The sequence below is a fragment of the Chlorocebus sabaeus genome, chromosome 2, assembly GCF_047675955.1.
Source record: "Chlorocebus sabaeus isolate Y175 chromosome 2, mChlSab1.0.hap1, whole genome shotgun sequence".
Lineage (NCBI taxonomy): Eukaryota > Metazoa > Chordata > Mammalia > Primates > Cercopithecidae > Chlorocebus > Chlorocebus sabaeus.
In genome coordinates, this window is record NC_132905.1 from 88472168 (window position 1) to 88495295 (window position 23128).

Here is a 23128-nt window from a genome sequence, read left to right on the forward strand (position 1 = left end):
CTTTGTCTAAATCTAATTTTTATTCTGTTACCAATGTCAGTAATACTTTATTTTTCATTATTTCTCTTATAAAGTGACTTCTGAGCTTCCTAGTTTGTTTAAACTATCACAAGGTCAGAAAACCAAACACAGCATGTTCTCACTCATAGGTGGGAATTAAACAATGAGAACACTTGGACACAGGGCAGGGAACATGACACACCGCGGCCTGTCATGGGGTGGGAGGCGGGGGGAGGGATAGCCTTGGGAGAAATACTTAATGTAAATGATCAGTTAATGGGTGCAGCAAACCAACAGGGCACATGTAAACATATATAACAAACCTGCACGTTGTGCACATGTACCCTAGAACTTAAAGTATAATAAAAATAAATACATAAATGAAATAAATAAAAAATAAATGCAAACATATTAATCATAAGTAAATGAAATATCGGATGATCTCATTATGTCTGGTAGTAATGTCGTCTCTGAGTACTTAAATATTCATCTATGTATTCCTTTGCTAAATTTCCCTTTATTTCTCTTGTATATTAAACTTTTTTTTAGAGAGCGCAACTCCAAATCATCTTTTATTAATGTAGAAAGGTCATATTTAGCAAAAGACACAAGGCAGGGAAGTGTCAGGCCTGAGGCCTGAGCCCCTGCTGAGGGAGAAGGAGGCTCGGGGCACGTGGGAGAAGTGCTGGGAAGGGCTGAGTGGTGGGGGCCGCAGAAAGTTCCAGTGGGCAACACTGTGGGCAGGTCATGGGTGGGACTCACGGGGACCTCGCTGCTAACTCTTGTTGCGTTGGCGGAATGGGGTGGGGGAAAGGGAGGATCCTTAGTGCTGCCACCTGGAGTGAGAGCCGCCCCTTGGTTCCTGAGGGCACCCTCAAGGGACACAGGACAGGAAGCCCAGGATGGTTAGTGCAACTAGGGATGAGGGCCAGGGAGAAGCAGGTGCTCTGGAGTAGCCGGAAAAAGTCCAGACACAGAGGCATAGGAGCTTCCTGTTAAGTGCGTGGGTTCCGCTCTGTCTCTGCCAGGCACTCTGACTAGGGATGGATGATCCCTCTCTTCAGGTGCTTCGTGGTGCTCTCGCTGCCAGCATAGGTGGTCCGGATCCCTTTTCCCATCTCCCCTGTGACCGACAGCAGTTCCGTGTGGGTGCTCTGGGAGCCCTGGGCGCCAGGTGGTTTCATGGCCTGCAGGCAGCCGATGGAGGCGGTCCAAAGTCGTTAAACAGCGGTCTGAAAGGGACAGCGGCTCCTGGCACTGAGCCCGACGGCGACGGGACGCTTCCTGTAGGGACCGGGATGCCCGGCCCAGGGGTGCTGGAGCCGGGGGTGCTGCTGGGGGCAGGCGTGATGGGTTTGTAGGACATCCTCAACTCCTGGGCACTGCGGAGCCAGCAGGCCGCTCCTCGGGGGTTGGCTGCCTGGCTGCTCAGCCGAGATCTGATTTGCAAGCTGGCTGCACGCCCCCTACTAAATCTATGCTGAACTTTTTAACTGCAATTTTTATTAATCTAAATACAGTTCAGATATTCTCGATGAAAATTTCACATTTGAGTTAGTTGAGACGTACTAAAATGTAAAATACACAATGGATTTCAAAGATTTCATATGAAAAAAGAATGCAAACTATCTCTAGTAATTTTTACATTGATTACATGTTGATACAGTATTTTGGATATGTTGAGTTAAAATATGCAATTATTTTTTTTCAAAAATCTATGCTACATTTTTGTTACAAAATTTAAATAAACTATGAAATTACTTCTTGGGATAGAAAAGGGGACATTATTAAATATTTACCTAAATTTTTTTCAAAAACTTATCTTTAACAAAAACATATTTTCAAACAAAACAAAAGTATTTTAATATTGAATAGGTAAAATAAACTTATTCCTGCTGAAATTCAATCCTGGTATGATTTCTTTTTTATGTATTTGAGGACTCTGTTTATAACCCAGGTAAAACATAAAGCTTATGAAACTCCTCTGAGAATGTTGAACACGAATTACCTGTATAGATATCAGGGTGCAGATGATGCTGAGGCCGGGCTGGCTGAAGAAGAGCAGGATGAAGATGCTGTACTGGCACAGGGGCTGGCCCCAGGTTACCCGCCCTTCATATACGTGGCGATGGTCACCTGGCTCACCAGCAAAGTGAACAACAGGTCGGTGGCGGCCAGCTGCATACCAGTGTGTAGAAGGGGGTCTCCTGCTCCTTGCGGGACTTGCACAGCAGCACGATGGCCACCAGGTTGCCCGCCACCCTGAAAATGGATGGTCCCAGGCTGTCCAGCAGATTGGGCGAGGGACACATTGACCTGGGAAGGGGTTAACATGACAGTGGCTGGTGGTGTGCAGCCCTGAAGTGTGAAGCTGAGTCTGGGGTGACAGAAGAGAGACAAAGCCGCCATGAGTGAAATGACCACCTGCAGGATGTCAGAGCTGCGCCCAGGAAACAGGATGCTAACATGACAAGGGAGGATCTCAGTCCCACTCTCTGGATTGCAACCGCTTACCAACTGCAGCCACCCAAATCTCCAGGCTCGCTCTGCTCCTGCCAGCGGCACACCATTGCTGATCTTAATATTTATAAACTGAGCCTCCCATTCCTCTTCCTCCCCACTTGCGCCCACGCCTCCCCCCCCCCCACGCCTCCCCCCCCCCCCCACGCCTATCTCACTACTCTGACAAGAGCCATCTTCAGGGAAAGGTAACTCCCTAGTATTATTCCTGACAGATTCTGAGTTAATAAAATACTCACGGAAACCCTGGAAGACAATTTGGAGAGTGTTCTCTTTCCTCCCTGGCTCTGCTGGCAGTGCCCCATCTCCACGCCTTCTACCCAATGGCTCAAATCCCATGTCACGTGTAGCGGCCCCAGGGGTGGCCTCTCCACGACCCCCCACGGTCAGCCCTCAGCTGTCCTGGACCAGACTCCAGCCTGCCTTCACCTCGTCCTGCTCAGCCTGGAAAGTGCCAGGGCTTTGGCTTCTGAGAGCCAGGTCTCAGTGGCTGCGATTTAGGGATCTGAGGTCAGAGTGGCCAGTTTTCAAAAACGTGGGAAACAAGAGGGCCAGCGGGATGGATCTGGAAAGAACAATGCTGGATTACTCGTTCGATTTTTTTCCTTCCTTCAAACATGAGTCCCAGCTTTGCTGTGCCCACCGGTGTAGGCTGTGGGAGGACAGCTTCCAGGTGTGCGCCGCACGCGCAGGTGGCAGGAAGCCTGGGTCCCGGCTCTGGCCACCGTCCGCCCCAGCCGCGGGCAGCGTCAGCAGCTACTGATGTTGGCGGCTGCCGCTCACTGGCATTTATAAAGTACTCCACCCTTGGCTGGGTGCGGAGGCTCACGCCGGTAATCCCACCACTTTGGGAGGCCAAGGCGGGCGGATCACCTGAGGTCAGGAGTTGGAGACCAGCCTGGCCAATATGGCAAAACCCTGCTTCTACCAAAAATACTAGAATTAGCCGGGTGTGGGGGCAGGTGCCTGTAATCTCAGCTACTTGGGAGGTTGAGGCAGGAGAATCGCTTGAACCCGGAAGGCGAAGGTTACAGCGAGCTGAGATCAGGCCATTGCATTCCACCCTGGGCAAAATGAACCAGACTCTGCCTCAAAAAAAACAAAACAAAGCGAAACAACAAAAACCCCTGCTCGTCCACCCCCTAGCCTCAGAATACAGCAGAACATTTAGGTACCCACAGAACACAAACCAAGATGGTCTGTGTCCTGCATTTTAACAAACATTAGAGTTTTAAAAGAACTGAAATCATGTAGAATGTATCCTCCAGCCAAAATGGCATCCAATTAAAAATAAAAAAGTAAGATAATAGCAAAATCTTAAATACTTGAAAGATAAACAGCACACATTTTAGTTTTGTTGGTTTTTTTCTTTTTTACATTTTTATTTATTTTATTTTAAGTTCTGGGGTACATGCACAGGACGTGCAGGTTTGTTACACAGGTAAATTTGTGCCATGGTGGTTTGCTGCACCTATCAACCCATTGCCTCGGCATTAAACCCAGCACGCATTAACTATTTTTCCTGATGCTCTCCCTCTCCCGCCCCCATCCAGGGACCCCAATGTGTGTTGTTTCCTTCCCTGTGTCCATGTGTTCTCATTGTTCAGGTCCTACTTATAAGTGAGAACATTAGGTGTTTCGCTTTCTGTTTCTGCATTAGTTTCCTGAGGATAATGGCTTCCTGTTCCATCCATGTCCCTGCAAAGGACATGATCTCATTCTTTTTTTGTGGCTGCATAGTATTCCATGTTGTATGTGTACCACATTTTCTTCATCCAGTCTATCACTGATGAACATTTGGATTGATTCCATGTCTTTGCTATTGTGAATAGCGCTAAACAGCAAGCACACTCCTAAGGGAAACGTCTCAAGGGAAACAATTAAATATATTAAACTGAATAAAAAACGACATATCACACTTGATTCAACACAGGTAAAGCCAGTGCTGGCAGGAAAATGTATTTCACTAAATGTGTATAATGGAAAAGTAGAAATTTCTCAAATATAAATTTCAGCTATCATATCAAGAAAGTAGAAAATAGTAGCAAAATAAAACCAAAACAAATATAAGAAAGAAGCCTGAGCTCTGAGCGGCAGCCATGGCCACCCGCAACAGCACCGCCACGAGTGTTTTGTGGGCTTTCCTCAGAGGAGCCTGTCAGCATCCTCCAGTTCCAGGGGCTCTAGCCCCAGTCCTGCTTCAAGAGGCTTTTTCCTACCAGAGGCCTCTCCTCGATGGCCTGAAGGCTCGGCCAGTTCCCACAAAGTTTGCCGGGAACGCAAGGCTGTCACTGATATTCGTGGCACCAAGACTTGTGTGCAGGTTGCACACATTGGCCACTGTCTGTGCCACGTGCAATGACGCCGCCTGAGGCGCGCACACCGCACGCGCACGCGCGTAACGGCTTGGCTTGCCGGGCTAGGCCTGGCTCTGCGTTCCTGGCTTGGCTCGGCTTTCCTCGCTTGGCTGGGCGTTAATCGCTCTGCCCGGTGTTTCTCGCTTGGATTGACGTTTCCTCCCTCGCGTTTCCTTTGCTGGGCTTGACCTTTTCGCTGCTGGGCTTGGCATTCCCTTGGCTGGCTTAGGTGTTTCCTTTGGGCGGTGAGGGGCGGGGGTTGGCCCTTCCTGGGGGGTCGTGGGGTCACCCCGGGTGGGCGTGGGCTTTCCCCGGCTGGGTGTGGGTTTTCCCGGGTGGGTTGGGCCGGGCTCCCCTGCTGGGGTTGGCAAGTTTTGGCTGGGATTAACCTTTCTCTTCAAACAGATCGGAAACCTGCTAGTTGGTGAAACTGATTGGTAGACGCGATGTGCTCGCTACTACCGGCCTCCCCTGGCAGTTCAAAGCAGATGGTGGCTGAGGTTTCTTCAATACCCGCTGCCTCCCCTGGCAGTTCAAAGCAGATGGTGGCTGAGGTTTCTTCAATACCCGCTGCCTCCCCTGGCAGTTCAAAGCAGATGGTGGCTGAGGTTTCTTCAATACCCGCTGCCTCCCCTGGCAGTTCAAAGCAGATGGTGGCTGAGGTTTCTTCAATACCCGCTGCCTCCCCTGGCTGTTCAAAGCAGATGGTGGCTGAGGTTTCTTCAATACCCGCTGCCTCCCCTGGCTGTTCAAAGCAGACGGTGGCTGAGGTTTCTTCAATACCCGCTGCCTCCGCTGTGAAGAAGCCATTTAGTCTCAGGAGCAAGATGGACAAGTGGCGCCACCACTGCTGCAAGGGGTGCGGGGAGAGCAAGGTGGAAGCTTGGGGAGACTACGACGACAGCGCCTTCATGGAGCCCAGGTACCACGTCCGTGGAGAAGATCTGGACAAGCTCCACAGAGCTGCCTGGTGGGGTAAAATCCCCAGAAAGGATCTCATCGTCATGCTCAGGGACACTGACGTGAACAAGACGGACAAGCAAAAGAGGTAACCGGGCCTGGGCTGGGAGGAGGCGGGACGTGGGGGGATGATGGGGACATACCCCTCCTGGCGGGGTCGGGTCCTGGTTTTCTCTTCCGCAGGCCCCACACCACCCTGGGTGTGGAAACCTCAGAGAGGTCAGGGCACAGGCCCTTTATGAACAGCAGCACAGAAACAAAATTTTAGCTGATTTCCTATCCGATTATAATTTCCCTTATAGAACACTACTAGACTGTTTGAAAGTGACTTAACTCGCAAAATTAAGTCGATGCAACAGATTATTTTTAATGTACACATTTTTAAAAATGTTCTATACATTATAGAAAGGTGTATATTGAGAACTAAGTCCCATAACATATCAACTTCTGGGCTAAATATTTTTCAAATAAAATCCAATGTGGATTTTATATCAATGTACCCTATGTAAATATGTCCTTTACTGAGGAACCTTACAAGGAAACTGAAATGGGAAGATGGTTTGTGTCCTTGAATAGGAAGATTCGTTTTTCTTAAGATGTGAGCTTTTTCTGTGTTTATCACTTTCACATAAGCAAAATAAAAATAGCAAAGTTTTAGCATTTTTACACTGCACATCCTGTATTTTATTGCTGTAATAAATTAATTTTTGGTAACAGAATGGAAAAAGACTTGCTTTTCCAGATATCAAAATGTGAATGTGCTATTTCCACAAATTGTTTACTGACAGCTGAAAAAATATCAGTGAATGGAACAGAATAGGAAATCCAGAAATACCCAAATATATGTAAGAATTTAACACTTGATAATGGTGATGTTTCATATTGATAAAGCAAGATTAATCATTAATAAGTGAAATGCATGCTGTTTGTAGAAAACTAGCTAGATTTTTATGTCACAAAAGTAAGTTCCTGGAGTATAGATTAAAATTTTTAAATATACAAAAGGAGAAAAGTACCAGAAGAAAACACAAAAGCCTATTATATATATGCAACTATTTATTTATTTATTTATTTTTCTGGGACAGAATCTCACTCTGTTGCCCAGGCTGGAGTGCAGTGGCACAATATCAGCTCACTACTACCTCCGCCTCCCGGGTTCGAGCAATTCTCTGCCTCAGCCTATTGAGTAGCTAGGATTACAGGTGCCCGCCACCGCACCTGGCTAATTTTTTGTACTTTCCATAGAGGCAGGATTTCACCATCTTGGCCAGGCTGGTCTTGAACTCCTATCCATGCGATCCACCCGCCTCAGCCTCCCAAAGTGCTAAGATTACAAGCCTGAGCCACTGAACCAAGCATATATATGCAGATATAATAAAATAAGCTCAATTTAAGATTGGGCAAGGTACTTTTTTGCATATCTACCAGTGACCTGTGCACATAGGAAAACGTAGTGTTCCTGGTAAGAGAAGGAATTTAAGTTAAAGAGGAATGAAATACTGTTTTCTATTTAAGTTAGAAGAGGAATGAAAGGCCGGCCGTGGTGGCTCACACCTGTAATCCCAGCACTTTGGGAGGCCAAGGCAGGTGGATTACGAGGTCAAGAATTTGAGACTAGCCTGGCCAGCATGGTGAAACCCCGTCTCTACTAAAAAATACAAAAAATTAGCCAGGCATGGTGGCATGCACCTGTAATCCCAGCTACTCAGGAGGCTGAGGCAGGAGAATTGCTTGAACCAGGGAGGCGGAGGTTGCAGTGAGCTGAGATTGCACCACTACACTCCAGCCTGGATGATGGAATGAGACTTCATCTCAAAAATAAATAAATAAATAAATAATAAAAATAAATAAATAAAGGAATGAAATACTGTCTTCTATCCACAAAGTTTGTGAGGGTGAAGAACAGTGGTACTTATGTAGTTGCTGAAAGTTTAAGCTGCTGCAACTTTTCTAACACACTTTGATGATAAGAACCACATGTTAAAAATGTGTATGCCTTTTACCTATCAACTCTATTATACTGAAATATCTATATGAAATAGACACATATGTTTTTCTTAGTATTGCTTAAAATAGCAGTGTATTAAGAAGAGCTCACATAAAGATTTTATGCAAAAATTTCAGTGCATCCATAGGATGAAATAATATGTAACCATTGAAGGTGTCAGTAGATACAGAGATACGTTGACATGCAAAGATGTACTTTGCTATATGAAGTGAGGAAAAAATCAGTTTGTTATACACCTACACAAACAGAATCTGCTCTTGTGTTACATGAAAATATGTAGAAAACATAATCAAACTTCTTTCTGGGGATTTGTAAGTGAAGTTCTTCCCTTTTTCTTATCTGTGATTTCTGCAATGAATATCTGAAAAGTTTTAGTTAAATTTCACTAGTAATGAAATAATCCTTGGGAAGAGAAGGAATGTGCTACTTGCATAGATACAAATAATTTCTCATATTTTATTATTTATTTTTATTCCTGTGGATAGCTATCTTCTGTGAACTTTTACCCTCTTGAGAAGTAGAGGGTTTCTGTTTACCTGTTCCTGTAGATTTTATTGTATATACATTTTATTATAAAATTATCTTTTCATTATATATAAAATGTGTAAAAGGTATGAATTAATTATTTTATTTTAGTTATATATTTATGAAAACTAAAATAGCAAAGATAAATGACCATTGCTATTGTAAATGTATTGCTCTACTCAACAGGAGCATTCTTTAAAAATATTGAACTCCCAAGCTGTGTTTATGCATTCTTTCAATCCGTGTAGTCATCAAACATAAGCCAGACACCTATTATGTAAAAGGCATATTCTACCATCTCTCAGGATCCTTCCGTCTTTGAAAACCTCATATTTACCTGCTGGGCCTGAGCAAGTTGAGAGATTTAAAATTGGGGCATTAGGAGGTAATCTCAATTGAAACTTTTCCTCCCTCCTTTCAAACAAAAGCATTTGTGAAGGTAGACAATAGTAAAAGATAACCCTCAACTACCCTTCTGAAAATGTATAAGTCTTGGGTAAAGACTGTTTTAGTACTTTTAAGAACTAAAATATGGTACACAAGCTGCATGGAATACTATGTAGTCATAAAAGAAAGAGTGAGAGCATGTCCTTTGCAGGGACATGGATGGTGTTGAAGGCCATTATCCTTAGCAAACTAATACAGGAACAGAAAACCAAGTACCGCACGGTCTCACTTATAGGTGGGAGCTAAATGATGAGAACGCACAGACACCTAGAGGGAAGCGACACACACTGGGGCCTATCAGAGGGTGGAGGGTGGGAGGAGGGAAAGAAGCAGCAAATAGAACTAATGGGTACTGGGCTTAACACCTGGGTAATGAAATAATTTGTACAACCAACCCCCTTGACACATTTTTACCTATGTAACAAACCTGCACATCCTGCACCAGTACCACTGAAAGTAAACGTTGAAAAAAAGCTCCACAAATAGTTTCATAAATCTGTTTTAAAAGGAGAAGAATTACAACAGTCTTAAATCCTATTATGAATGATTGGAAATATCTAATGTACATACATTGTATAAATCTAAGTATTGATAAAAATGAGCCCATGCCATTCATTTGAATTTCAAGCTTTCTTTGGCTTAAAGTTTTTGAAAACCAAAGTAAGAAATAGATAATTTTAGAAATTTGTTTGTGTTTTCACCTCAGCGCTCTTATTCCATACTTCTTTTAAGAATTAAAATTTATCTAAATGCTAGTCATCTGACTGGAACCGCCCCAGACCTGTTATATTGTAACATATTCTACTTAATGTAAGGCACCAGGGATTGTATGATGCCCCATTATTGTATGTCTCAATAAGGGAATTATTTAAATCCTGCCAATTATAGTTATAGTAAATCATGAATTATAAGTGGTATTTCAGTGTGAGAAATGGTAAAACATAGAGACAATGATCATCTTAGAATCACTAAAATACATCGTTACCTGTAATCTTTAAAACATACCTGAAAGTGTAGGTATAATTGTATCATCTCACTGAATTCAAATGTTGTCTTTAGTGGTATTAGTAAAAATTATAATATCTTACAATTACTAAGCTGTTATTTGTGTTAGGAACTATTCTATATCTTTCGTGTAGAGTCTTATTTAAGCGTTACTGTCGTTTCCTCTGAGAAATCGACTCTTTTCATTCCCATTTTATTGATGAGGAAATTGAGAGCCAAAAAGGGTAAGCAACAGCTGGGAAGCATCAGAGCTTCAAGTAGGATTCCAGCCCACGTTGAATGCCACTCAAGGGCTCTGCTCTTCCTATTCAAATAGGCTGCTCTTTCATTCATACAGTGAGTCATGAGGTAATAAGTAGTGTGCTTTCTTCAAAGGGAAAATAAGTTTGTTTTGAAGGCAGAGTAATAGCAGGCTATTCTGTGTTTGTTATTGCATGAATCATTCATGTAGCTGTAGATAGTGCACTACAATTTCCTAAAAAGTCTTCTCACTCTCATAGGACTGCTCTACATCTGGCCTCTGCCAATGGGAATTCAGAAATAGTAAAACTCCTGCTGGACAGAGGATGTCAACTTAACGTCCTTGACAACAAGAAGAGGACAGCTCTGATCAAGGTATGCAGTAGTCAACTATATCAGCGTGAGATGGCTTTGATTTCAATACATAGCATAAAAATGAGTTTTCTCATTTAAATGGAACTAGTTGGTGAAAGCTGTGGAATGTTATTTTTAATTCTCAGGACTTATAATTTATTTTTGGTCTAATACTGACAGGCTGTACAATGCCAAGAAGATGAATGTGCATTAAAGTTGCTGGAACATGGCACTGCTCCAAATATTCCAGATGAGTATGGAAATACTGCTCTACACTATGCTATCAACAATGAAGATAAATTAATGGCGAAAGCACTGCTCTTATACGGCGCTGATATTGAATCAAAAAACAAGGTATAGATCTACCAATTTCATCTTCAAAATACTGAAATGCATTCATTTTAACGTTGACCTGGGTAAGGGCCAGTTTTCCATATTTGGAAGCTCAAGCATAACCTGAATGAAAATATTTTGAAATGAGTTAATTATCTAAGACTTTATTTTAAATATTGTTACTTTTAAAGAATCATTCGAGGGTACAGTTGTTTTTTTAATGCTCTTGTGGTTTATGTTTTTTTAAAAAACACTGAATTTGTAAAAGGTAATACTTTGTTTTTTTTCATTTTTTTCCTGCCAGATTTTTTTTCCCCTAATGAATGTAAAATGACAAAATTTGCCCTGGAAATAGGTTTTACATTAAAACTCTAAGAAAACTCAAACATGGTTCAGTGAATAGTAATCCTACTACTTTGGCAAGTTCCCCAAAACAAACAAACAAACAAACAAAAAACAGTAATAGATATGAGGTGTTATATTTCTCAGTGCCAAGTCTTAAGATATTTCTGATTGTGCATGAGGCAGAAGCGGAAAGGGAAAAAGACAGCAATCAGAAATATCACGGCCAATTTGGAAATTAGGTAATGGAGGGAAAGACCATGAAGAGGTTTTCCGTGTGTGTGTCTCTGCACATGTGTGTGTGTGTTGCTATTGATCATTCATTTGTTTCCTTTGTATGGTGAGACAAGGTTCTTTTCAATTTTAGAGAATGACAGTTTTCAGTTTGGGAGAGGGAGTTAGTGGGTTGTAAACTGCTTAGAGATCAATTTCAGGAGGCCTCTGAGGATCCAGATTGGCAGTGAATAGGTGGTAATGTAGTGGGAAACACTTGAGCAGAGGGAACGACAAGTAATTAACTGACTTAGTGTCCTATTCTGATAAAAATGGCCAATTGGAGTCTCAACTCTGCTTTCAACTCTAGAATATCTTGATGGGAAGGTGGGCGATAAGGGGCTTATAAGGAACAAGATCAGGTTGGATTTTGAGTTTACTAGACCTTGTTCTACTCTTACCGGGGAAAATTATGCGATATTTTCAGCAAATGAGTCTCTCTCCTACTCTTTCCTCTTTTTGGCAAATCCTCAAATGATAAAGGGAATTGGTTATGTGGATGAGAGATGAGACTGAAGTTATCGTCTATTGCACTAGCTTCCAGCTAGAGTTGTGCATTCCATTTACCTCAGGAAAATTTTTAAATAATCCACAAGTCTAGGCTTTCCCCTGAAGATTTTGATAGAGTAACTCTAATAAAGCCTGTATATGTACATTTAAAAATGTTTCCTTGAAGCCAGGCATGGTGTTGCATGGCTGTAGTCCCAGCTGCTGGGGAGGCTGAGGTGGGAGGATTGCTTGAGCTCAGGAGTTCGAGTCTAGCCTGGTCAACATAATGAGACCCTGTCTCTAACAACAACAACAACAAATTTCTCAAAATCTGGATACATTCCTGCTTAAGAACCATGAATACATAAGTGTAATATGTAAATTCTTTTATCTCAGAAACTTAAGATATTTCTAGAAGAGTTGGAGTTGGATATGTGCTAATTCCTTTAAATCTTTCCTTTCCAATAACATTAATCTAACTTTTTGTTTGTTTGTTTTTGAGATGGGGTCTCAATCTGTTCCCCAGGCTGTAGTGCAGTGGTGTGATCACAGCTTACCACAGCCTTGACCTCCCCAAGCTCAGGTGGTTCTCCAATCTCAGTTTTGGTATTTTTTTTTTTTTTTTTTTAGTAGAGATGAGGTTAATGCCATGTTTTTCAGGCTGACCTTGAACTCCTGGGCTCAAGCGAATCACCCACCTCAGCCTCCCAAAATGCTAGGATTACAGGTGTGAGCCACCATTCCTGGCCAAGTCTGACTTTTATATGTGGTTGAGACATTAAAATGAATATTATTGGCACTATCTATCAGCTTACATAATAATACCTTTTCCTTTATACCTTCAGTTATTCCCTGCCATTCAGAAAGTCTTTAGAAATTTGCAGTGAGTAGTCTTTCATTAAGTAGAGAATGGCCCTCTCAGGATTTTGTGTCTCTTTGTTCAGTTATTCAAGTGCTTAGGTCAGTAAGTCATTGTTAAGAGCAGAGTTTTCTCAATTAGAATTGTAGCGAATTCTAAACCTTTTTTTAAATCAACTGAAGCTGTATTGTGGACTATCCATTATGTCTCTTATGTTTGCAGAGCTTTGACATAATCAAGATGGCAGGTTTAAACACTAAAAACCATGGAGTTATTAAGAAAATACAGACAGGAATTCTGTTAGTTTCAGTAATCCTATGAACTGATGATTTAGTTAACAATCTTGAAAAAGTAAATACAAATAGATTTTAAATGAATGAATGGACAAATTCTTCAAATGGGCAGTAGGAGTATTAATAGCAATTTTTATTGCACATTGGAGCTTGAACTTTTGGTAAAACATGTGAAACTAAAAAAATATTTTACATTCAAATTCTTGCTTTATACACAAGAATTTTGTCTTAGGGTTGGATAATATAGAGATAAAAGATACATCCCCTGCCTTCAAGAAGCTCTTTGTTTAAATGGAAAAAAAATCATCATCCAAAAGTGCCATGCCAAATGCTGGGTTAGAAGCAAAGAGTCTTGGAAGCAGTAAATGTTGAAAGTGAGTTTTTGAGATGATCAGAGTTGATGTGGTCAGGCAGCGAAGGGGTGTTTCCAAGGGAAGCAGCAGCATGTGGGAAAGCACAGAAGAGTGAGATGGAAGCAGCTACTTTTGATTTACTTTCTATGAGTGTAAGTCCATGAGATCTTATATAAAGTTTCCAGTTCAGTTGAGAAATACGTAATTTTTTGAATTACCTATTGTTTTTCTTTTATATTGTTTTACAGTGTGGTCTCACACCACTTTTGCTTGGCGTACATGGACAGAAACAACAAGTGGTGAAATTTTTAATCAAGAAAAAAGCTAATTTAAATGCACGTGACAGATGTGGAAGGTATAGTTATTTCTTTTAATCTGTGTGTTGTTCGAGATTGATAGCAGTCACTCAAGTCTTGGGGCATAGTGATCAGTATCAACACAAATCAGTTAAGTAGAAAAAGAATTATTTGGACTGGGCAACATGAAGAACAGTTTTAGTAGGATTCATCTTCTCTTATTGTATTGACTGATGTTATTTGTTGTATGATGTTTTTGGTTAGATGATATTATGTTAGCTAAAGGGATTTCATGCTAATTTTATGAAATGTGAACTTTAGCTTTTAGTTTACTTTATGACCCAGTATTGAACTTCTTGACCTTTTCTAGTAGTTTTTAACCTCTGTGTCTTATATGCTTTTCTGCTAAATATGCTGCATGAAACATAAATAGGAGTTGAAAATCCTTTTTTCTATTCAATGATTCTGCTTTAAGTTGCCTTGTTTGAGGAATATTAATGTTAGCTTATCCCTACTTGACAATTAATTGCTATTCCCACACACTGTGGGTCCAACAGCTTTTTCCTTTTTTATTTCCAGTGTATTTTGATGGTTTTATTTTTAATTGGTATGGAGAGAGGGAGTGAAGATAGTTTTAAGTGGATACACTTTTCCTTTAATGAAGGCAAGCCGTAGGTGGGTGATAAAGAGAAAAGAGCTAGGCTTTGGATTCACACAAGACTGGGTTTAATCCCTAGCTTCCTTACTTGGTAAGTGTGTGACCGTGGGAATCTTATTTACCACCAAATGTGTTGTCATATATGAAAAGTAGGAGAATATATCCTTCAAATTGATTGTGCATAAGTAAGGAAGATATATATGGCATTTAATTCAGTGCCTAGCACATGCTTATTGGCATCATTAACTGAAATGCCTATGACTGTTCTTACCATTATTATTAATATTACTGCTTTCAGCAAGCAGAGAGCTCTTACTTATCTTACCCTCTAGCTGATTTTCTATTACAGCATATCAGTCTAGGGAAACTGTAAGGAAATCTTCACTCATAACTTTGTCCACTTCAGATAAGTGGCCCTAGCATTGTTTCTTGCCCATTGAAAGACTTTAAATTAATGTCTTCTACTTTGCAATACCTCACCGAGATAAGAGGTTTCCTTGTTGTCCCTTCCTTAAAATCTTGTTGGTATTTTACAAAGATGAACACTTAAACACCCAAGTGCGTATGTGTTTTAGTGCATGTAAATCTTTAATTCTGCATGGACAGGCAAGATGTTAAGTTGATAAAGTATATCAAATTAGCTTTTAAAATAAGTTTATTACAGTTCCTAAGGGAGAAATTGTCTCTGTCATTTTAGAAATGCTCTGATACTTGCTGTACGTTGTGGATCAGCAAGTATAGTCAGCCTTCTACTTGAGCAAAATATTGATGTCTCTTCTAAAGATCTATCTGGACAGACGGCCAGAGACTATGCTGTTTCTAGTCATCATAATGTGTAAGTGTTTACATTAAAAGGCGAGTTAATGCTAAATGGAGGTTTAAAATAATTATAACAATAGCATCTTACATATCAGGTGAGATGTCATAGTGCGGTTCAGCTAGTTTTAGAGTGGCAGTCAGTTAGTCCCCTGCATCAGCCAGAAATCAGAAAAAAAGCAAGACAATTTAGAAGTACCAATGGATACAGGATTCTTTATCTCAGGACTTTTAAGACCTTGATACTTAGAGATCCCAACATTGTTCATTTCATCCAAGTATAACACCTATGGATGGGATTAAAAAACAGTGTCATATCTTTCATTTTTCTGATTAGTTATTTGTGTCTTGAAATGTCCAGCTTAACAGAAAGCCTTATACTGTCTTCTGGAGACTATTTCCTACATACTCCTTGGATTTTTCAATAACTGAAGGGATTCACTAAATCCAAGGAAGACAGTCCCTTTTATCAAGTCAGAAGGAGGAGAATAAAAAGGACATTCCAGTCATTCTGGTCTTTCCCTTGTTTCTGTTGCTGCGTTGTTGCCACTCAAACTGGTCCTGCTGTGCTCAAACTGGTCCTTTGCTTTACTATTTCTCTGAGCATTTAAAAAATGTTATCTTGTTAAATCTTTATAACAACCTAGTGAAATAAGGCAGTGAAGTCCTCACTTTGTTGAAGAAGACATTGAGCCTAAGACAAGCAAGTCATCCAAGAACAAATAGCTGTTCATTATGGAGCTAGGACTTAAGCAGAGTTGGAATGCTTTCTATTATGTCATGCTAATGCAAGCTAATTTACTGGGTCACACTGCTCTCGATTTATGAGCATTTCACCCTACATTTTTGTCTTCTTTACTTAGAAGCTTCAAGAGAAGTTTGTAGAATGTACTCATAAGTGGATGGGATAATACTGTTAAGTTCTGATATTATGATATTGTTTGAAATACTCTAAGAATTTTACGTTTGGTAAGTTTTTTACATCAGTATTAAAATAGTAATTTGGTTTATTACATTTTTATACATAGAATTTGCCAATTACTTTCTGACTACAAAGAAAAACAGATGCTAAAAATCTCTTCTGAAAACAGCAATCCAGGTAACACTTGTGATAGTGAGTTACTTTAGGTCAGTTGTCCGCAATCTTTTTGGTACCAGGGACCGGTTTTGTGGAAGACAGTCTTTCTATGGGCTAGGGGAAGGTGGGGAGAGTTTCAGGATTATTCAGTCATGTTATGTTTATGTGCTACTTTATTTATATTATTATTACATTGTAATATATAATGAAATAATTATACAACTTACCATCATGTAGAATCTGTGGAAGCTCTGAGCTTATTTTTCTGCAACTAGATAGTCTCGTCTGGGGGCAACATGAGACAGTGACAGATCATCAGGCATTAGATTCTCATATGAAGCACACAACCTAGATCCCTCGGATGGGCAGTTCACAACAGGGTTCATGCTCCAGTGAGTATCTAATGCTATCACTGATCTAGGAAGGGGCAGAGTTCAGGCAATAATATGAGCCATTATTATTGGTTGGCTGTAAGTACAGGTGAAGCTTCCCTGGTTTGCCTGGTGCTCACCTCTTCCTGTGTGGTGTGGTTCATAATAATCCATGGACTGCTACCGGTCTGTAGCATGGGAGTTGAGGACTCTTCTCTGAGTGGTCCTATCATAGATAAAAAAGTAAAAGGAACTTTTGATCTCAAAAGAATGCTGAAGCAAAGTTATGTTACATATGCTTGTCCCAACAAGGTCTCACTATTACTGACTTCATTCCTCCTCATTTGAAGTTGGAAAGAGACACATTTACTTTGTTGGAACAAGATGTGCTCTTCTACCTGCTGGTTAGTTGTCATGATAACAGCAATTTTGTTAGAACAAATGCTCTGCTACCATTTGCCAGAAGATTGTCATAATAAATGTACAAATTGCTCAACTCTAGGCTCAGGAGATTATAATAAAATTAGAAAAATGTTTCACAATAACAAAAATGCTAGTATGCTACCTGGTTGTGGACACCTAATACATTGTATAACCCAAACGGTATGAGGACACCTTTAATTTAGCCATCAATTTATCAAAGAACTTTTGTAAGTTGGGTTTTATAAGTTGCAGGAGATAAAGATGGAGCAGATGTAGTTTTGATCCTTAAGGTGCTCATAATAGAGCTGTCTCTATTTCATTTCTGTGCTTTTTCAATAGAATTTACAAAGAAAATATTTCCATTTATGTTTTCACTTCACTTAACAGATAACTATCGAATGTCTTTTAGATACTAACCATTTTTCTAATGCAACAGAACACAACAGAACACAATTAGAAATACAGACAGGAGCTTGTTATTATCATTGTCATTATTTTTTTATTTTACTACTTTATTCAGTTCTTACTGTGTACTAGATGCCCACTGGAAGCTTATAATTGATTATATATTGATTATGTGCCAGACATATGTGATGAGGAATGAAAGTTTTGGTAAAAAAAAAAAAAGTAGGTATGATTCAAGGGAAGCATGCAGAGTGAGAAGAATTTTTCTAGGTAAAGAAGCAGAAGAATAATGTTTGACAGAAGGAACATGCAACAAGATTGTGTGTTGGCCAGAAGGAACATCTAAGGAGATATGCCTGTTTGGCAGGAAGAGCAGCAAGTGCAAAAGACAAGATGCTTGAGTTAACTTTGCAGGGTTTCTGAGCACTTCACTTTTGCTAGCACCAAAAGTGTGAGATACCAGAGGTTGGGAATGAGGCGAATACTTACGTAAGGCAAGTTTATGACAGACTTTTTAATACTACAGAAATGAATAGGTTTTATCCTGTGGGCCGTGGGAAGTTTACCAGGTAGAATGCTTTGGACTGCAAATACTGATGAGCAGTGGTGAAAACAGTAGGAACCAGAGTTGTTTTGTTTGTTCAGTGATATCCTAGGGATCCCTCTTGTCCCTCTTTCTGTGCTGTCGACAGTGTTTTATTCATGTCTCCTTTCATGGTTGGGTAATCTGCAACAGCTCCAAACATCTTGTTCTCACAACACAATATCTCAAGGGCTTCTTTCCTTCACCTGTGTTTTCTAAACAGGGAGAAAACTTAGAAGCACATAAAGGGCTTCCTGTAACATTTCATTGGCTGTGTTACACTACCTGCTCATTCCCCAACCAGGCACTGGGAATGCAAATACGTGATTAGCTTAGAATTAATGTTTCTCTTTCTGAGGCTGAGGAGGGAGATTGGGATAATAAACATCCCAATAGACTAGTGTTTCTTCTGCAAGAAAGACTAAGGAATGTATTGGTAGGGAGCCGACAATGTTTGCTGCAGGGGCTCATTGGAGACATTGGAGCAGGGGAGTCACAAGATTAAATTTGAGTATTAAGTCATTCTGGTTGTGGTGTAAAATGGGTTAGCAAGCTTTTCCTGTAAAGGACCAGGTGGGAAATACTTTAGACTATGTGGTCTCTGTCATAACTACTTACCCCTGCTGTTGTCTGCTGTTGTAGTGTGAAAGTCATCATGATTCTGTGTAAGCAAACAGGCATGACTGAGCTCCTATAAAACTTTATTTACAAGCCATAAGGCAGATTTAATTTGGACTGTGGCCTATAGTTTCCTGGGATTGGTGGAAGGTTACCATGGAAAGAAACCAGGAGACAAAGGAAGCTTTTGCAATAGTCAGCTATAGTTTCCGTCACACATCCTTGGACTAGTATCAATGTATTATAAGGTTTTCACCCATCCATGGTGGAATAAAGTTAGGAATCTCAGTTACTCATTTTAATATGTTGGTCTTTGTTTTTATGGTGTTATGCCTTTTTATTTGTTTTGCTTAATTTTTTTCACGTAAGAACTAACATTAGTAGTTGACGGTTTTCTTTTAAATAGAAGCCATTTTGTAAATGTTTATGTTCCCAGTGGCAGTGGGAATATAAAGCAGAGGCAGAAGAGAGGTATAGTTTATAAGATTTAGTGATAATTGAATGAGAAAGGCTTGGGGGACCGAGAGAAATGTCAGATGATTTACAGGTTTCCAGTAAACCTGTAAATACTGTTAAATACTAGTAAACACTAGTATTTAACCTGGACATGAGGAAGGAGTAGGAAATTTTCTGGTGAATACAGAAGAGCAAAGAGCTGCAGGTCAGCAGGAATGACCATTTTTTTCCTATGCATGCTTAATGGAATATTCATGTAGGATATTTTGAGGAGGTAATTGGATAACTAGCATTTATAACTCACATCCTACTAGTTTGACTCTCAGTAACAAGACATCAAAGATCAAAGAATCTGAAAGTTGATGAAAATGTCCATGTGTATCACCATCAGTGACCAAAAGTCAGCATCCACAGAACACAGAATTGGGACAGGTGAACTGAAAAGATAAAGATGAATATCAGAGTTGTGTTCCTCTTAGGGAATGATAGTCTCCATGACCTGTGTGAGTCACGGCTGCCAGAAAAGAAAGAGAGCAAGGAGTGTATTAAAGAAGCACAGCAAATTCAGTCCTAGAGTGCCCTGCTTGACTTCATGTCATAGTTCTGATTTCTAAAATACCACTTTCTGCAAAATGTGCTTTCTGTTTTTCCCCTCTTGTAGCCTGCAACCAAACAGAATCCCTTCAGTGGGGCATTTTTGTGTTCTTCCTTTAAAAACAGCAACATATAAATAACAAAAAGAAGTAAGAGACAGAGTGTTTTTTTATAGGCTAGTATTTAACGTAAACTTGAGAGTGAGTACCAAGATTATACTTAGAATTTACAGGCCGGGTAGGAAGATGAGATAGAAATCTGAAGATTACTGACTCAAACACAGTGTAGTTTCATTGCTTTATTGTCACATCTCTGAATTCACAACTGTGAATTATATTCGTATGCACTATAACTTTAGAAAGCACCTTCCCAAACCAAATATTAAGTGATTTATTATAATTTCTTTGACTTATTATAGAATTGACTTTCCAAGTGCTCATGAGAATTATTGAGAATTTGCTACATAGTAACATCTCAGTTGTCTCCACAAGAGCTATCTGTCACTTTGTCTTAATGACTATTGGCTCACTAGGAATATTGGTTTTGGCATTAAAATGATATTTATCTAAATGCAGATAGGACCAGGGATCACTCTTGAACATTAATGTCCAAGCATCTTAAAATTACACATCAGGTTTCATAATCTGACTTCTGCCCCACTCTCCATCTTTAGCCCTTTTCCCTGTGTGCTCTTTCTCTGGCATTACTGAGCTGCTGGTAATGTCCTACTCACTCATTCACTCTTTCAGGCCTCACTCCTGCTCTTGCTGCTGTGTGGAATGCTGTTACCCTTTCCTGCCCTCTACCGCTTTTAATCTGGCTAGCCTCAATATTTCAGTCTCTGCTTGGGCATGTGTTCTAGAAAAGCCATCCCTGATATGCTTTATTTTCATTGTTTTTAAACCCTAATGTCTAGCATGTATGTAGCAGGACTCAATAAGAAATTTGTGAGTAAAATAAAGACTGTTTTTACAAAGATGATGTGCAAGACTGTTCTCTGCAGTCTTGGAGCAGAGGGGACAGACATGTGGGGGAATAATGTACAGTTCAGGTGGTAAAGATGCAGTAGAAAAATCAGTGAAGTCAGAAGGCAGCCTCAAGGAAGGAGGTACCTTTTTATCTGGGGAAAGACATGCAGAATCAAGGAAGACTTCACATATCATTGTTTTAAAAGATGAAAATAAGGCCAGTTGTTGTGTCTCACAACTGTAATCCCAGCAATTTGGGGGGCTGGAGGAGGTGGATCACAAGGTCAAAAGATCAGGAACATCCTGGCCAATCATGAAACACACAGACTGGGCATGATGGTGCATGCCTGTAATCCCAGCTTCTTGGGAGACTGAGACAGGAGAATCGCTTGAACCAGGGAGTCAGAGGTTGCAGTGAGCTGAGATTGTGCCACTGCCCTCCAACCCGGTGACAGAGAAAGACCCTGGCTCAAAAAAAAAAAAAAAGAAGAAGAAGAAGAAGAAGAAGAAAAAAAGAAAAGAAAATAAATTTGTCAGAATAGTAGAGGGAAACATTTTAGATATTAGGAAGACCTTGTGCACTAATAAAGGTGTCAGTAGTAGTTTTGGAAATCATTTATAAGGTACTATTGTTGCAGAAAACAGGAGGCAGGAGAGACCCAGTGGGTGAAACAGGGGAATTTTATTTAAGTGCACACCAGTTCAGTGGATTTGCATCCAAATGCTGATTCCTGAACAAAGACAGAGCATGGCTTATAAAGGCAAGCTTACAGAAGCAGAACAAAGGCAGTTAATCATATAGTGACAGTTTTGCAACCTCAGCATAGCTTGTGACTTTGCAACTATATTGAAGGAAAAGAGGAACTTGCAAAATATATACATTTGTACAAATAGCTATGAGTAAATGCTGAGGGGAAGGGGAGACGGTAAAGGAATTTGTTTTCTTAACCTTGCTTTGGGATGTCTGGACCCATACCTGTGGGCTCTGGCTTCTCGGACAGGGTCAACATGACCTTACCTGGGCCCTGCCTGTTACTATCCGTAGAGTCAGAGTAGCTAAGTGCAGGAAAACTTGTTTCTCTTTAAAACTAAATTTCCTTTTCATTACATTTACTGCTTCATGATTAGGAAGTGGAGAACAACGTACTGTGTTACCTTATATGTTTCTACTGTATTTTAAAGTTGTGTTTCTGGTGGTTTTGTTCATTTATGTTGGGTGGATGAATTTGTGAGTGAATCTCATCAGGAGTCTCCCCAAGTGGTTTGTTGAAGTCTTAGAGAATGACTTCCTAAGTAACTATTTCATGAAACACTAAACACTCAAGTTATGAGATAAAATAAAATGTTGTCTTAAATCTATTTTTATAAAGGCAATACTTTTTAACTGTTCTAAGTGGTTCATTTTAACTGAATATATGGATTTCTCAACAGAACAAGACTTAAAGCTGACATCAGAGGAAGAATCACAAAGGCTTAAAGGCAGTGAAAATAGCCAGCCAGAGGCATGGAAAATTTTACATTTAAATTTTTGATTTAATGTTGTTTTCTTTGCTTTAATAATATTAGGAAGTCCAAATGAAATTACCTTTCAGACTAGGTTTTGAGAATCAATAGATTCTTTTTTCTAAGAACTTTTTAATAGATTCATAAAATTTAATAAATTCAGCAATCTCATTAACAGAAGAATCAATAGATTCTAAGTTGTTAGCATTTGAAACTTAACTTAAAAAACATAACCACTATAAACTTTAAAATACTCTGACTTTATAATATTCTTATTTACAATATTCTTATCTGCCTTTTTGATTAGCTTATAGGTAATCTTTCCTTTTGGAATAGAGGCAAAAGAAATTCCAGAACTTTGTTCTTTTATTCTTACAACACCCTGACATAATAAAGAAAGTAACATCAATTATTGGATTATATTATTAAGTAATAGAATTATGAACAATGTAAAACTGATGGTCCCTGAGCTGGATTCATGGTTGAAGAGTAATCATGGCCAGTGATTGAAAATCTGCAGTTTTATATTGCAGTCACTGATAGCAAGGTGAAAGATATATTCTGCCTTGTCTCATTGACCTCAGCGTTTCTCTTCAGGGAGGGAACCAGGTCATAAAAGCAACCCAAATGCCTATTACAAGAATCATATCTTGCAGAACGGGACCTTTGGTGTTAGTGCAGAAACACAATAACATTCGAACTTACTGCAGTTGCAGAAAATCAGTACAGATTATTAAAATTTTTATCCACTGTCATTAGTACACATTAGAATATATTAGAACTGGACTTAAGCAGATAAACTAAATACATAACACTATCATATTACAACATATAATTTCAATTAAAATTTAAGAATTTGCATTTCTTTCTGTTTGGTGTTGATTTCAGCTCCTAATAATTGAAAGCATGCCTACAATCCAGTTAGTAATCTGTAGAGGCTCACTGGTTAGGGTTTGGTGAGGTAAACTCTTTTCAAGTGAGGAAGACTTTGCAACACTACA

General features: G+C 39.9%; 1 protein-coding gene and 1 pseudogene across 2 annotated transcripts in view; one reads left to right on the plus strand and one right to left on the minus strand.

Moving 5' to 3' along the window:
- Positions 1–649: 649 nt before the first annotated feature.
- LOC140709914 (cyclin-dependent kinase 2-associated protein 2 pseudogene) lies at positions 650–1366 on the minus strand (annotated as a pseudogene).
- A 3862-nt stretch (positions 1367–5228) lies between these two features.
- The window catches only part of LOC119623689 (POTE ankyrin domain family member B-like), a 57863-nt gene continuing 39963 nt past the window's right edge, over positions 5229–23128 (plus strand). For both annotated transcript variants that reach the window (XM_073010367.1, XM_073010366.1), the window contains exons 1-7: positions 5229–5925; positions 10323–10437; positions 10597–10770; positions 13607–13713; positions 15010–15147; positions 16157–16227; positions 22056–22126. In XM_073010367.1, the coding sequence (XP_072866468.1) occupies positions 5324–5925; positions 10323–10437; positions 10597–10770; positions 13607–13713; positions 15010–15147; positions 16157–16227; positions 22056–22126 (1278 nt within the window). In that variant the 5' untranslated portion in view covers positions 5229–5323. The remainder of the gene's footprint in view (positions 5926–10322; positions 10438–10596; positions 10771–13606; positions 13714–15009; positions 15148–16156; positions 16228–22055; positions 22127–23128) is intronic.